We start from the raw sequence: 15176 nt of genomic DNA, 5'->3' as shown, positions 1-15176 counted from the left end.
AGTATTTGCAAATTCAATATAGCAAAGAACAAAAATAACGCAAGACCCATAACCCATAAACAAATTCCACTTTTTGTTTCATTTTCATTTCTTTATGGAAAGACCTTTTAAATTAAAGGTCCTCAAAACATGTATATAATTATTATCTCTAATATAATTTCTTTTATCTAGCTCACACAAAAAGTTGTAGAGGAAAAAGTTATATGTAGTTCCATATGGATGAGGAAACTTAAATCTCGTTAAAAACATATATAAAATACAACTACAATAAGTAATGCTTAGATTATATCCATCAAACTTTCTAAACAACAAAAAATAAGGTCAATACAGAAAAATGTCAGAATAATTTCATTAATGTGGTTTTGAAATAAAATTAATATGACTACACAAGAACTCATAATTAAGAGGAAATTAAAATCAAAATTCAAAAAGAAACCATTATGATTTATTTATCCAAAATGCGAAAGAAATAAATATATTTTGTTTTTCTATATCGTTAAATATTACATCAAAATGTCAAGTGTCAAATCTGCCAATACATTTTAATGACATAAAGCACTCGCATACAGGATGATCAAGAAATAATATTGTGTCACAAAATACCCGTATATGAAAATGACATGAAGTTTTCAAGCGTAGCGCCAGAATTTTCCCTACTGGCGTTTTTTGGTACTAATTTTTTTTTTCCTTGAGAAATCAAAACCGCATATTTTAATGTGTATGGTGGCCAAATTTTGTTATATTTCGTCCAGTACATAACACGCTACAGGGCTCCGAACACGTCCTGTTATTTCTTGATCACCCTGTATATTAACAGCATCTCCTCTCAGTGTTGCATGCTGCAACAAAATGTAATAAGTCGCTAGCGGTTCAAACGGTTACTTAAAAAACTTCACGTTTTGCTGTGCATGGTATTTCAAACATTTTGCTGTTATATTCGTCTCGTCTCATTCCTCTTTAAAATATATGCATAGTTGAGCATCCGAATGGATATTAGATATTTCAAATAGCTCAGAATAAAGACGGAGCATGAATAGGTTATTAGAATTTCATTCAATACGTAATTTGCAGGTGGTTAAAGAAATGAACATCAATTGTTCTGGTTTTCATAGAGAAAAAAATATTCTAATCAAGATTTATTCATATTGTTCATTTAATTTCTATTGCAAAACAGTGATATTAAAATATTAAATTAATATTCACTAAAAATAATGAAATATTTATTCGTACACTAATATTTCGTATTCAAATAATGAGTAAATGGAAGTTTTAAAAAATCTCTTATGCAAGAAGGTACTACCATTTGATGTTTGAAGGTCAAATGCAATATAATGTGTGCAGAATAATGCTTAAAATGAATTATCAAATGATTTAAAAGGACTCTGAATAGAACACAGTTCTTAAAGCCTTATATATGAAAACATGAATCGGTTAATATATATTAGGATGTCCCAAAAGTTTCTTCCTCATCGCGCTATGAATGATCATATCTGGCTCTGCTTGTGCAAGTATGTAAGCTTATCTATTAGCCGTCAATTAGAATAAAATGAAACTCATTCAAAAAATTTTGTAATTTTTAAATAATATTTGTTTATTAAGATAAATTCTTACAAAACTTTATTCTCCAAATTTATTCATTTCAAAATTCAAATAAACTGAAATTTATTATTTTAAAATTTTATTTGATCTTCTTCTGTCTTTCATTTAAATATTAAGAAAAAAATTTGTAATTTTATACTGACAAAACTATTGGTAAACTAAAATATTAATCGATACTTCCTGAAACACTAAAATTATTTGAAATATTTCGTTTTCGCAAGTATAGAGAATAAATGTGAAATAAAATAACGGAAAAATATTTTGCATCCAAAAAATTAATACTAAATTCATTATCTAACAAAGTTTTGATACCTGAATTTTTTTATTTTATTTATGATTATTTCCAATATTATAAGTACGGCAAATTAATTTCATGAAATTTGAGACTTTTGCAAGAGATATTACGCACAAACATTAACACTTTTAAACACAAACTGCTCTTTTCTTATGAAAAAATATGAAGTTCATTATGCAATAATTTTGAAAAGAAATAATTTGGTGAATATGTTCATGGAATTAAATAGTTAATTTCCTACAAAATAATTTTTTAGAAAATAAAATTCCCATTCTCAAATTTATATAATTATAAACGATATTATATGAAATGACAAGTAAAAATTCAAGCCAGCCACAAGTACAGAGACTATCCTCTACATTTAAAAGCAGCAAATATTAATAAAATATTATGCAAAGGAATTTTTTTATATATAATCTTAAATTACAACAATGTGGAAAATATTTCATTCAAGAAATGCATGATCAATAGTACTTGAATGCCAAATAAAATGTTGACATTTTGAAATTTAAGAATCTGTCCTAAATGTATCATTTTAGAGAAAATACAGAAAACTTAAGATAAAATAAAACTTAGTAGTAGCAATCAGCTGCTATAAAATGACCTTGTTTTCAATTCATGTCTAAATTAGGTGTATTGCCATTAAAAAAAGATGCAGTTTTGGAATTTGATAAAGAAACTGGGTGCTACCTCTGTGGATTTTAATTCTTTAATTTTTCGATAAACGATATCAGAATTACGCTAAGTGACTTCCTTTTTTCGTTCTCCGACTGTATTTCTACTGGGAAAACAATTTCCGGCAGCAGACAGATTTATTGCAAATTTTAAGTTCTACAATTTCTGGTTCAAATATTGCTTACCAAATTTTATTTATCTCGTTTATTGAGTTTTTCAGATATTACAATCACATGCATAATGACAGAAAATTTATCCTTCGATAGGGTTTCCAATTTCATACTGATATAAAAAAAAAATTACGTAAATATTACGTGGAAGTTAAAGAAATGTAGTTTATTACATTTTTAAGTTAATCATGCTCATAAGCACAGGTAGTCAACAGTTTGGAGATTTTAATGCAAAATTTGATTCGCTCTACAGTCGTTATAAAGCCTACATACCAATTTTTTCTGCAGAAAAACACCGGTTTTATACAGCCCAGCTGTTGACATATTATTGTTTGATCTCCTGATAACAATCGAAAATATACATGTTCGTGATAATTTGAACAATACTTTTAATGACAAAAGATACATTTAAAAATCAGTAAAGCTTTATGTCTTACATTTAGCCATTATTATTAAAGTTGCCCATCAAAATATAGAATTAATTTCCGATTTTGAGAAATGGATCAACTTATTATAGCAGAAAACAAAATAGTAGATAAACAATCTTTGATTCATATTTTCTGTAATGAGTTGATGAAATACTTCTATGCAGACTCTAGATGACTTTCACAGGGCCTGAAACATTCGTAAATCATGTTTAAATTTCTTTCCAACCCATGTTCATTCAAATGACAATCGACTTTAATTAGCTGTTATAACTCTTAATATTTCTTGCTTTGGGTTGACAAGATTTTAATATAGTTTCACGAATAATTTTTAATTTTCACGAATTAATTTAATAATTAAATAAATTCTAAGCAACAAATAGTAGGACTTTCATTAATCGAATGACTCGATTTTGCAGCTGCAGTTGTATTTTTTCGATAAAAATCCATAAAGAACTATCGTTTTAGATTACTAATAATACTAATTACTAATAATTAATATTTAAAATTACATTTTGAAGAATTAAATGGTAATCATATTTTGATACAATTTTGAGACGGTTTCAACGAAATTCGACGAACCAGTATTTCAAAAATATAGGGAAATTTCATGTCCATTAGCTTAATGCATAAAAACATGCACTTTGCATTCGTAATACATCAATTGATTTAAGATCCAACACTGGATTACAATTACAGAAATGCTATGTAATTCTAATATAAGATCAGATGTTTAAGATAAATATTACACCGTTTTCCAAATTATAATACCACCATCAGACTGATATACACAACATACATAGGATTGAATGAATTCTGACACCCTATATCTCTAACTACAAAACTAGGCTTAGATGAGGTTTTTAAGTGAACACACAAAGTAACAATGCTTCTAAATAAAGTGAATTAAAAAGTTGGAAACATAACTAAATACAGAAACATACGCGCGAAATATTTTAACAGGTGACGAACATGACTATTGAAATGCTCCACATAGTACAATCTCATTTTATCACATTTTTTAATACAGAGGTTCTTGATGCTCTTAACTCTGAAAGATACGTCGGCTTCCAAAAAAAATAATTAATAAAGTAACACAAGTTTTCTTTGAATTCGCAATTAAAAGTTGTTTTTAAAAAGGATCAAAAGCTAAGTTAAAGGCAAGTTATTAAAGACTATCAAAAACATTCGGAGTAAATTTTCTTTCATTTCCTATCACACATACAGACACTAAGAAAAAAGTAACTAAGAGAATTGAAAATAAAAGATAATTTCTCAAAACATAAATCAAAAGCTACATATAAATAAGTAAAAATTCTTACGTCAGGTAGGTCACGCATTTCATTCAATACACTTTCCAATATTATTGACAATGCAACAACTGGATCAGTCCTTTGACGATTCACAAGCTTGTGAGGCTTCTTCAGGTAATCACAGTGCATCACTGTTCCAGCTCGTCGCCTTTTCTTCAAAGCCACTGCTTCTTTGGGAAATTTAAGAACAAGAGATTTTCTTCGAATTTCATCTGCATGTTTCACCAACTGCTTCGATAAAACAACTTTTGTTTCATCCACTTTTACAAGGTTATCGTCCTCTAACCCAGCTCTTTCTTGTTCTTCCTCTTCTTCTTCTGTCATAGCTACTTGAACAGGTGGAATGGGTGCAGCTGGTTGATAAAGAGGACATGTTTTATTTGTTCGCATATGACCAATTGCTCCACAAGCTCCACATTTCAGCTAGAGGGGAAAAACTTTCATGTAACTAAAGCAGATTCACAATGACGATTACAATTTAAAATATCTTCACTTATTAAAAGAGGTGCGACAGGAGCAACACAGGTAATCAGAATATATGGAGGTTTCAAACTATTAATCTACCATAGCTCAAGTACATATTTCTAGTAATATGAATACATAACTAGAAAAACAAAATTAAAAAAAGCATATTGGTCATATAACAAAATAATTCTATTAAAACTAAAAATATAGAATATAAAAGGGAATTTTTACTTTTAGCAGAGGGGGTTCTTTCTTTGGTTTCTTTTTCGGTGGCACTTGTTTTTCTTTTTCTGCATTACGTTTCAACCTTCTTAGCTGTTCCTGAATTCTATAAAAAAAATTCACCCACAGATGAACACTTAAAAATGAGCCAATGTATGATAAACTTTACCATTTTTGAAAAATCAAAATGATGCATACTATTTTATGAATCCCCCCCCATCAAAAAACACAAGGAATTTATCTAAAGATATGACAGGCAAATCAATTTATAAAATAAATTATGAAATCTCTTTATATGTTTAAAACTTAGGCAAAACAAAATATTAAAGATATAAAACAAAAAATATAAAAACCTGTCTTCTTAATAGTCAAAAGAAACAAGCCTAAAAATAGACCTTATAATGTGAAAGAAAAAATGATAATGAGCTGCTATTATATTTGAAGATAATAATTTTACCTTCTTCTTTCTTTGCGTATTTCTTCTTTTTGATGTTCATCCAAAGTAGAAGCAAACTGCTTTCTAAATGAGAAAATACATGTAAATACTAAGCAAACTTTGGCACAAAGATAAATGAAAATCTATCTACAAGATTAATATGCATATTTGCACAGAGCATAATGTGTATTTTATATAACCTCGTTCAACAAACATTAGTATGAGAATACAATATTAATAAATAATCGACAAATATACGCTCGCTACTGCAGTTCATGGTAGAAAGAAGAGAAAAAAATTTTAAAAATTAGCATAGCATTGAATTGATTTTAACAAAGAAACTACTTCTTCAAAACACATGTGGTGATGCAAGAAGAAAATGCACATTACTTTAGCTGTTTTAAAGAAACACAATGAGAAATATAACAGATTTCAAGTTCTATTCAAAATCTGTTAAAAAAAAATACTACTCTCAAATACATTTACAAACTTTTTTATGCAAGAAACTCACTGTTCATAGTAAAGTTAGTAAGATTTAAGCTAAACCCGTCCTAAGAATGTCAAAAAAAATATCAAAATGGTTAATTAGCTATCATTCATAAGGAGAAAAATAAAAAGCAAGCTTTCTGATTTTGATGCAACACTTGCATATGGTAAACAGATAATATTAGTAATCTTAAAGCCCTGGTCCTTTCATTATGGTTCAGCGCAACAAATGGCAGGTGAATACAAATCACTTCCATTTCTACACTTCAAATATTCAGAGCCAATTTAATTTCAAAATTCACTGTGTGTCTAGCAGAAAGGGAAGGGACATGGTGTTACAACTCAGTAAATGGCAACATGCAATCATATATTAAACCGGAATTTCCTGATCACCTGGCATCACGCTCTTTGATTGAGGCATTCCAAAATCGATCGTGAATGCACAAAATTGGTCAGAATTTGGCACAACGTGAATTGGAAGATTGGATATGCAACCTTTTCTAATTTCCTCTCAGCCTATTTCCGTTCAACGATATAGAATCTTTGCTCTCTGAAAGCGGATGTGGAGAGGGGCCTTTGTTGTGTACTCTAGCAAAAAAAAATAACCAAGAGGAATGGAATGAAGCTAGAGTATATTACTTGAAAGTGACCAACCTAAAAGTATAGGCTAAAAATGGAATGGCAAGGATTGAACATAAACAAATTACTTTAAATAACATGTTCTGTGATGAATGTGCAAAATTATGTTAACTGACTCATTAAGACTTCAATAACTAAAAACTTATAATCACATTAAAACTTTCCATGTTAAAATCATTATAAGGCATCAAGTTTCTCAATAGTAAAAAAGGTACTAACATGAATGCCGGATCTTTAGTGGTTCGAATTCGAACGTAAGTGTCAATTACAGCAGGCTTTCGTACAGTTTCAATTCGAACAAATTCTTTACCATCAGGGTTCTTGAAAGTTCGATAAATTTTCAGTATTCTGCCATTCTGAAAAATAGCAGTAAAAAAATATTTTAAAAACAAAAAAGTGATTTAACAAACCATTATTTTTATCCAAGCATAATCTTAAAATGATAAGAATGCGTTATCAATAAGTATTAAAATATCTTGTCAACATAAAAGCTAAGCTGAATTTAAATCGTTTATTATTTTAACAATAGCAAGAAAATTATTTTCTTGCGAATTACAGCCAATTAAAACCGTAAAAAACACAGTAATTATACTGACCTCTGCTAATAAACATTTTAATGTAACATAATGGTGAAATCACAGCCTGAAGCATCTTCAAAATCTTTTGATAAAAGGTGAGTATTACATAATTAAAGATCAATGAACGCAACCGGTAAAGCATGGGTAAAAGCAACATGCATTTTCAGTTGTATGTGATATTTAATTAGATCATAGAATAGAAATCTAGATATAGAAAAAATTTAAGTCAAAAATTGATTAAATTACCTAAGTTCGGAACAAAAATACTTGGAGGGTAGTTTTCAAAAATTCATTAAATAATATGCACAATTATTTTAATATTATGCTTAAGCATCTTAACAGATTGAATGAAGAAATCTCTTCCCATCAGTCATTGAATTTCAATACAAAATCTTTAAACTTCCAAATAAATAGTATTAAAATTCATTTATCTAAAGATTTCTCTTTTATCCGGTTTTTGACACATAACAGAAATGCTTTAGTAATTTTTCTTCCATACAATTGAATATTTTATTTCATGAATTTACTGTGGATTTTTTTTTTTTTTTTTTTTTTTTAACTTATGGATTCCTAAAAGGAAAAAATTCATTTTAGAAATTCCATATTGATAGATCTTTCCTTTAAAATTATTTTTTAAGATATATATTATTTTTTAAATTATATAAGATAAGTTTTACTGGCTTAAAAAATTTATAAGTGACAAAACAGAACCTGAAACTAGTTTTCTGCTGCACAATAAAACTTGCAATTTGACATTTACAGTGTTTTCCATTTCCAAATACCCTAAGTAAATAGGAGTTTTTATCGTATTCATAGTAAATTTTAACTTTCATTTGAATTAAAAAAATTCTTACTTTTTATATTTCCTTGTGGTAGAATTTTGTAATTATATAGCTTTCAACAGTTCGTGTTTTTATACCTTTGCTTTAATCCGCAGATTTTCTTTAATAATTTTTTCAACATTTAAGTACATTAATAAATGTGTGCTTTAAAGAAAACTTTTTTTAATATTTATATTTCTTAATCTTTAATAAAAATTACAACTTATCATTATAATTAATATGGAATTTTGTAATTAGCTTTTTCTTAAATTCACTAACAGATGCAGTCTCATATATTAAATCAAAATTAACTAAAATTAAGCAAGAAACTGATAACTAAGCTTTGAAAATATTAAGATAATATACTGTCATTGACAACGCACACTTATAGTGAATTTCAGCACTGATACTCTTGACATAAGGAACCGAGTGAAAAATCGATTATGAAATTTAATTTTTACAAACATGGTACATAAGTTAAATAACATGCGAAAAAAATTACAATTATACTTACCTCAGCTCTTTACCAATATTGAATGAATTTTCATACACAAAGGCAGATAATATTAAAATTTTAAATGGAGTTCCCAACTAATTGGAATAAAGTGTACTTCAATGAAAAACTAAATTAATTTTGAGAAAAAGAAAATTTCCTTACAGAATTAGATCCTGTACTTCCTAAGGATGCACTGTCATCTTCTTTATCAATTTTTGATTTATCTGTAATTTAAAACAAGCATACATAGAGTACAAATAGAAAAACCATAACTGCATTTATAAAATAAAAGTGCGCAGAGGACGTAACTTCAGCATTGTAAAACAAATGGCAAAAAACCTCAAAAGGCATTGTTTAAAAGATGGCTGACTTCCAGTCATTCAAAGCAGCAAATTTGCAAACTCAATAATTGATGTTGTATAATTCAAATAATCAAAAATATTGAAAAAAAATAATTTAATTAATTTAATATTTCATTAGAATATAAAAATTAATTTAAAAACCCCACTCAATTCAATTACAATATTAAAAAAGAATAAGACTGACTGTCTAATATTTTAATTTTAAACAAACTACACAGCAAAGGTTGCATCTTTAGAATAGTTACTATAAAAATTGGCTAACATTTCTATAAAAAAAAAAAAACAGACTAAAATAAATAAAATCTGTAAGAAGACGGCAAGTAGCTTCCAGAGCTTCCAAAGGTTTTTAAAATAGAATACGCAAACCTGATATACAAATTTTAATGCAACTCAACATGAGGTTAAGAAAGTTAAGTAAAAGACGAAAAAAAAAATGTACATAAAAAATCTTGTTTCATTTTCTTTTATTCTTAAAAAAAAACTAGCACAGTTAAGTATGAAGATATTTAACATTCAAAAAAGTTCACGCAATTAAGTATTTATGTCCATGCATTATTAAGTAGTTATTATATTTGAGTGGTAATGTTGTGCACAGGTAAGAATAGGCCTAAATGATGTTTTACTCTGCCTTGATTATCTTCAACAGGTGTAAAGAACTGAATATCATAAAGATTTATTTGAAAGCATGCTGATAGGCTTACCGAAATTTATTTAATAATTGTAAAAAAAAAAAAAAAGTATGCATGGAGAAAAATAGTATAGCAACCCCTGCCTGACAAATTCGGAGTTATATCTACTCCGAATTTCTCAGGCAGGGGTTGCGGATTATTTGGAATGGAAAAACAATCGCCAAAGAGATTAATTGCATAAAAAAATAAGCTATTTAAACTGTGAACTGTGACGGGGACAGAAAAGGTCTTTTGAGGATCCGCCCTGACAGTCATTAGCCACAGGCGTTTTTTTCCAGAGATCCTGCTTGAACGATTGCCCTAGATATCTTTTTCCATCTCCATCCATCTGATTTATTGCTTTTCAACAACCTACAGAATACACTGTTTATCGATATAGTGAGCACTGAAATCACCATTTAATAAGTGATTTTTCCATATTTTCACAGTTTTGGACGTTATACTATTGATCTACAATCATGAGTTGAAGAAAAGGTACTTCCTAATTAGATATCAAGATTATCTTTAATAACCCCATGTGATCGCTACATATCACATAACAATAGCAAACCTATATCCGTTAATTCTCACTGATCTACTAGTACAGCAAGGGATACGCATGAACTTTTGCTCTCATTAGAGTGTGCTGCTCTCACCCAAATGGAGCAATCAAACGACAGTCCAATGGAAAAAATTCTCAACTTTCCAAAATTTGATCAACTAAATCCAAAAGTGCCGTTAAAATTACATCCAAATTCGATCAATGAGTTGATTTGGCATTCGCAAGATTCACCACAATTTCCAAACTTAGATGCTTCCATGAGTGAAGAAATTTTAACCCCATTATATATGGGGAAAAAAAAAACGACCAAAAGACGAATCTCCAAATGCTCTTCTAACCCAGATATTGACCTACAAAATAAATTCAAAGCTCTTGACAGCCTTGAAATCGATTCATCCCAAGAAAAAGGCTCCAACATCTCCAAGAAAACTCCTGCTATAAACCCGAAACTACCTGAAGACTATATAATCTTGTACTGAAAAAAAAAAAAAATGCCGAAATATTCCTAACAATGTAAATCTTTTTCATAACAACTTCAGACAGACCTTCCTCAACTGAGAATGACAGACTTAGAATTATACGAGTCTAGTTACTTGATATCAAAGGAAATGTTCTATCTTCACTGTACCCTCTTGAAGATAGCCCGATAAAAATTATCACAAAAGGTATTCCTGTAAACACAAACAAAGAAGTAATTGTGGAAGAGTTGAAATCAAAGAATTTCCCACCCATTAAAATTTCTCAACTCAAAATCTTTAGAGGAAAAAAACCTATTCATCCAATATTCTTACTTAAACTGAGAAAAGCTGGTAACTACCTGGACATTTTCACAATAAAATTCAAAGCATACTTAAAAATTCGATTTGAAGTATATCGAAAAAGAAACAAGGCAAAGATTTGTTATGGATGCGCAGGTTTCTTCCACAGCGTCAGAAACTCAAATGGGTTTACTACAAAACCCGTTGCTTCATATGCAACAATAATTTACCTTACATTTAAATGTATTATCAAAGAAAAAATCGATTTGCCCATCTGTTACCATCAAGCACGACACCTCCACTTAGACGATGGTACAAAGCCTATCCCTGTACCAAACCAAACCCATCAGTTAGAAAATCTTATGTTGATATAGTCAGAGCTAAATTCAACAATCACCTGTCCATCGCATCTTCAAATAACGCACATGCTGGAAAATCAATCCTGAACTACTCCCAACTCACCCAAAAACTCCTACAAATCCTATGAGAAATCAGGTCCTTATTCAATGAGTTTTCAAACCTCCTGAATGCAGTTAATCTACATAAACGCACTCACGTAAGTAGCACAGAAATGGCTCCCATTACTTATTGTTGAATAACAACAGTGAAATGTAAAAAAAAAAAATTATTGTATGGATTTCAGACTGCTCCATTTATCGTTTTTCCAACTACACTGAATTCAACGCTTCGTTTAGGTAATTAATGAACATGTAATGTATTTTTAGAAATGTTTCTGGTGACCAAATGACTAAAAGATTCTCTGGTTTCTTCTCGTCAAAAAATCCATTTAGTCAGAAAAAATAAATGAAATCAAGAAACCGGATTCAAACAGAAAGGTTACTCGACCGCAAAAATAGGCTCAGCCTTCTCCAGATGGGGTAATCGATATGGTTTTACTACGGAAATTGATGTTCATATTCTTCAAAACTGTTATCTTACAAAAATGATCTATGTATTATCATGACACTCTCAAGAAATTGTCTTTTTAATGATACCAATTTCATTTCTGTGCAATTTTTCTCTTAATTTTAATATATTTTAAGCCAGTTTGATACACTTGATTTGATACTATGTTTTTAAACGTTATGAAGGAATTAAAACTCATTCCTCAAAACATTCAACTGCGAGCTTTTGACAGTTATTAATTCCAAAATAGGATTTACATTTCCGCTTTTATCTCGTAATACATATGCACTTTTTAATTTGCAGTAAACTGTTTCAACTGAATTCATGTTTTCAGTCGTATCAAATAGCACGGTGAATTTTTAATTAAATAATTAAAGCCTAAAAAGACAATCTGGGAGAACACGCCTGTCGCCAAAGGCGATTAGTAGAATAAGAGCAGTTAAAGCGAAAGATGAAAATAAACTAATTAATTCTAAACGCACTTTCTCTAAATTCTCATGCGTGTTTAAATACCGATTTCCTACTTCTTGCTGTGTTTTCATTAACCCTGGCAACCCTTCCCCACCATCTTTCATCGATTGTCTCCTGGCCGCGCCAATACTCCATAGATTCGCTACAAAACTACCTGCCCATTCTTTCTACCTTGCTTTCACCCCTCTTTTTTTAATACTAATATTTATTCTTTTCTCAATTAACCGTCCATTCCAAGGACTACGTAATTATCAAAAACCCGAAATCAATTAAGTGCAGTTAAAGGCTTCAGCAGGCAGTCAATGTACTGCAGTAAACCATCATCACTATGATGGTCTTTTGGGGACGAACGAAGCAGAAGACAACAAGTCACATTAGGCAAAGAAATAACCCTCCATCCCTTGGGTGCTCAGAAAATTGTGGTTGGTACGACAGGTTGTCAAAAGTCTATGAAAGCTAGGGACGACAGGTGACGCATATAAAGAAAAGAAATTGATGCACCTGGCATTCATTGGCGGAACGAAGCTTGTGCGACTAAACGGTGTAGCCTAGAATTCTATCGAAAGTTAATTACATAAGCTGCTTTTGCCAGAAGGCCGACTGAAACAATAATTTGATAAGAACCTTTTTGTTTTATCTTCCTATATACTTGTGCTTAAGGAAAAGCAATATGACTTGGAACCCTTATCAGCAGGATTTATCACTTTTGAAAAATATATTTAACGTAGAATCCAAGGTCTGAATTTGATTTTCAGTCCTAAATGAAGAAATTAATTTGCAGCTAATGTATCAGGTGATGTGATGATATTTTGTGAGGCTAACATTATATACATACGATATATAATTTGTGTTTTGAAATAAGTGTCGCATCATGTCGGAATACTGTTATACTAACATATTTTAAAGGCAATATCTTTTCATACGTGTGTATATTAGTTAAATGTATATGTAAAATAAAAATCTTAGATTCAGCTCAACCCATATTTAAGTACGAGGGTACTTACAATATAAGTCTTTGATATTTATTTATTCAAGAGTACTTTTAATATGCCCCAAGAAAATCAGTTACATTTTTGTGTTCATTGATATACAGTTATTTTTCCTACTCATGTCTGGCCTGTCAGCTGTGGAGAAAAGTATTCCTTGTGTTGAAAAGAATTGTTTCCTGGTAGTTTAAAATTCCCCATACGATCAGACAACTGAATCCTAATGATAAACTCTTCTCTAATAACCAATAATTATGTACTAGGGGAATATCAGCATTTGTACAAATAATGGTATTTGTACAAAAATTGTATTTGTTAAGAAAGCATGCTTTTACAGTAAGCCTAATTCTATACATACCATAAGTGATTATGAATGTTTTGTACCAATACATGATAGTAACGAAACAAGATAGTGACACTGTAATTATACAAATACATACCTTTGTCTCTTTTACGCCTATCGTCATTTACACTATCTTCTCCTAAAATCAATTTCTGCAATTCTCGTCTCTCAGCTTCTTCCCTTTCATGAGATAACTTTGAATAAAGAAATAGAGAAGATTAATAAATTAATAATGCTATTCAATATTCGACATTCTTTCAAAGATTTGATTCCGGAGAAAAAGTACATGATCGTCGTTTTCTTTCTATGCCTTTAAAATTCTTCAATAAAATATATTACTAAAAAATTAATAGTGCAAAAGTTTATTGTATAAAATAAAAGTCACTATAAAATATGATAATAAAATGTAAAATATAATGCTATGATTAAATATTTAACATACAGCAATATCTTTCAAGTTCCAAATTTAAGTGCATATTTAAAAAAAATATATTAATGATTACTAATAATCAATTTCAATTAAAGAAATTCTCTTTTCAGATATTTTTATGATAATATGGGTAATTGATAATATTGCAATTAATACATTTCTTAGGGACACTTCAATCCCAAAGCAAAACTTGAAGCAAAAATTTTTAAATTTAGGAATAGCTTCGAATTTACTTTGTTTCTAAAACAGCTCTTAATAGTACATATTATTAGTATTATGTGCACATTTTCTAAATACAAAGGACTTATCTAAAACAAAGCGAAAATTAAATAACAAAAGAGGCTTCAGAGAATACGAATATAGTCATCAACAAGCCTATTTACAGCTCAGAAAATCAAACGTATTTACAAGTTAAAAAGCTTAAAATATTTTAAAATGCCATTTTGCCAAAGGTTATAAAATACAAGAAAAATAGTTAAGTAACTTTAAAAAGATCGTGACACCTTTCAAAAACTAAAGAGCCCTAATTTTTTGAACACCAGTCCCCCAAGATCACTTTCGAAAAGAAAAAAAAAAAAAAAAAAAAATGCCTAAATAAAATTTTGCCAAGTGAAAACGAATACAAAGAAACAACTAACTGACGTTCGGGCATCGCTACTTTAATATAATATTTAAGCATATAACATGTAACAAAATTGTTTTTGTTGTCATTTAATTAGTATGTTATAAGGAATTTTCATTCCTCACAAAAATAACTTTCTTCCAAGCCTGATTCTAATTATTTCGGATAATTCAAATTTTACAGCATACAAACTTCTATAATTTGTGTACACTTTCATTGAGTTGAATAAATTGAGTAAAATAATATGTTAGATTGATTTCTAGAAACACTTTTTTTAAATTATTATTTAAAAGACTATTCAACTCCGCTCAAAAGTTTACCCGTAATTGCTAACAAAAAAAAAAATTACATGTAATTGACTTTTTCTAAAAATTAAATCATTTAATTAATTTAGACAAATTTCAATTTCAATCAGGATTCAAATGACAATATAATACAAAAACTGATT

At 29.3% G+C, this 15176-nt stretch overlaps 1 protein-coding gene across 2 annotated transcripts in view; it reads right to left on the bottom strand.

Annotated features, from left to right (window-relative positions):
• The window catches only part of LOC129960084 (transcription initiation factor TFIID subunit 1-like), a 110742-nt gene that overhangs the window by 13886 nt on the left and 81680 nt on the right, over positions 1 to 15176 (bottom strand). For both annotated transcript variants that reach the window (XM_056073178.1, XM_056073177.1), the window contains exons 25-30: positions 13774 to 13870; positions 8783 to 8844; positions 6945 to 7081; positions 5622 to 5684; positions 5174 to 5270; positions 4487 to 4900 (exon numbers count right to left, since the gene is read on the bottom strand). In XM_056073178.1, the coding sequence (XP_055929153.1) occupies positions 4487 to 4900; positions 5174 to 5270; positions 5622 to 5684; positions 6945 to 7081; positions 8783 to 8844; positions 13774 to 13870 (870 nt within the window). The remainder of the gene's footprint in view (positions 1 to 4486; positions 4901 to 5173; positions 5271 to 5621; positions 5685 to 6944; positions 7082 to 8782; positions 8845 to 13773; positions 13871 to 15176) is intronic.

The sequence above is a fragment of the Argiope bruennichi genome, chromosome X2 (assembly GCF_947563725.1).
Source record: "Argiope bruennichi chromosome X2, qqArgBrue1.1, whole genome shotgun sequence".
Lineage (NCBI taxonomy): Eukaryota > Metazoa > Arthropoda > Arachnida > Araneae > Araneidae > Argiope > Argiope bruennichi.
This window is presented reverse-complemented; position numbering and strand designations above follow the sequence as displayed.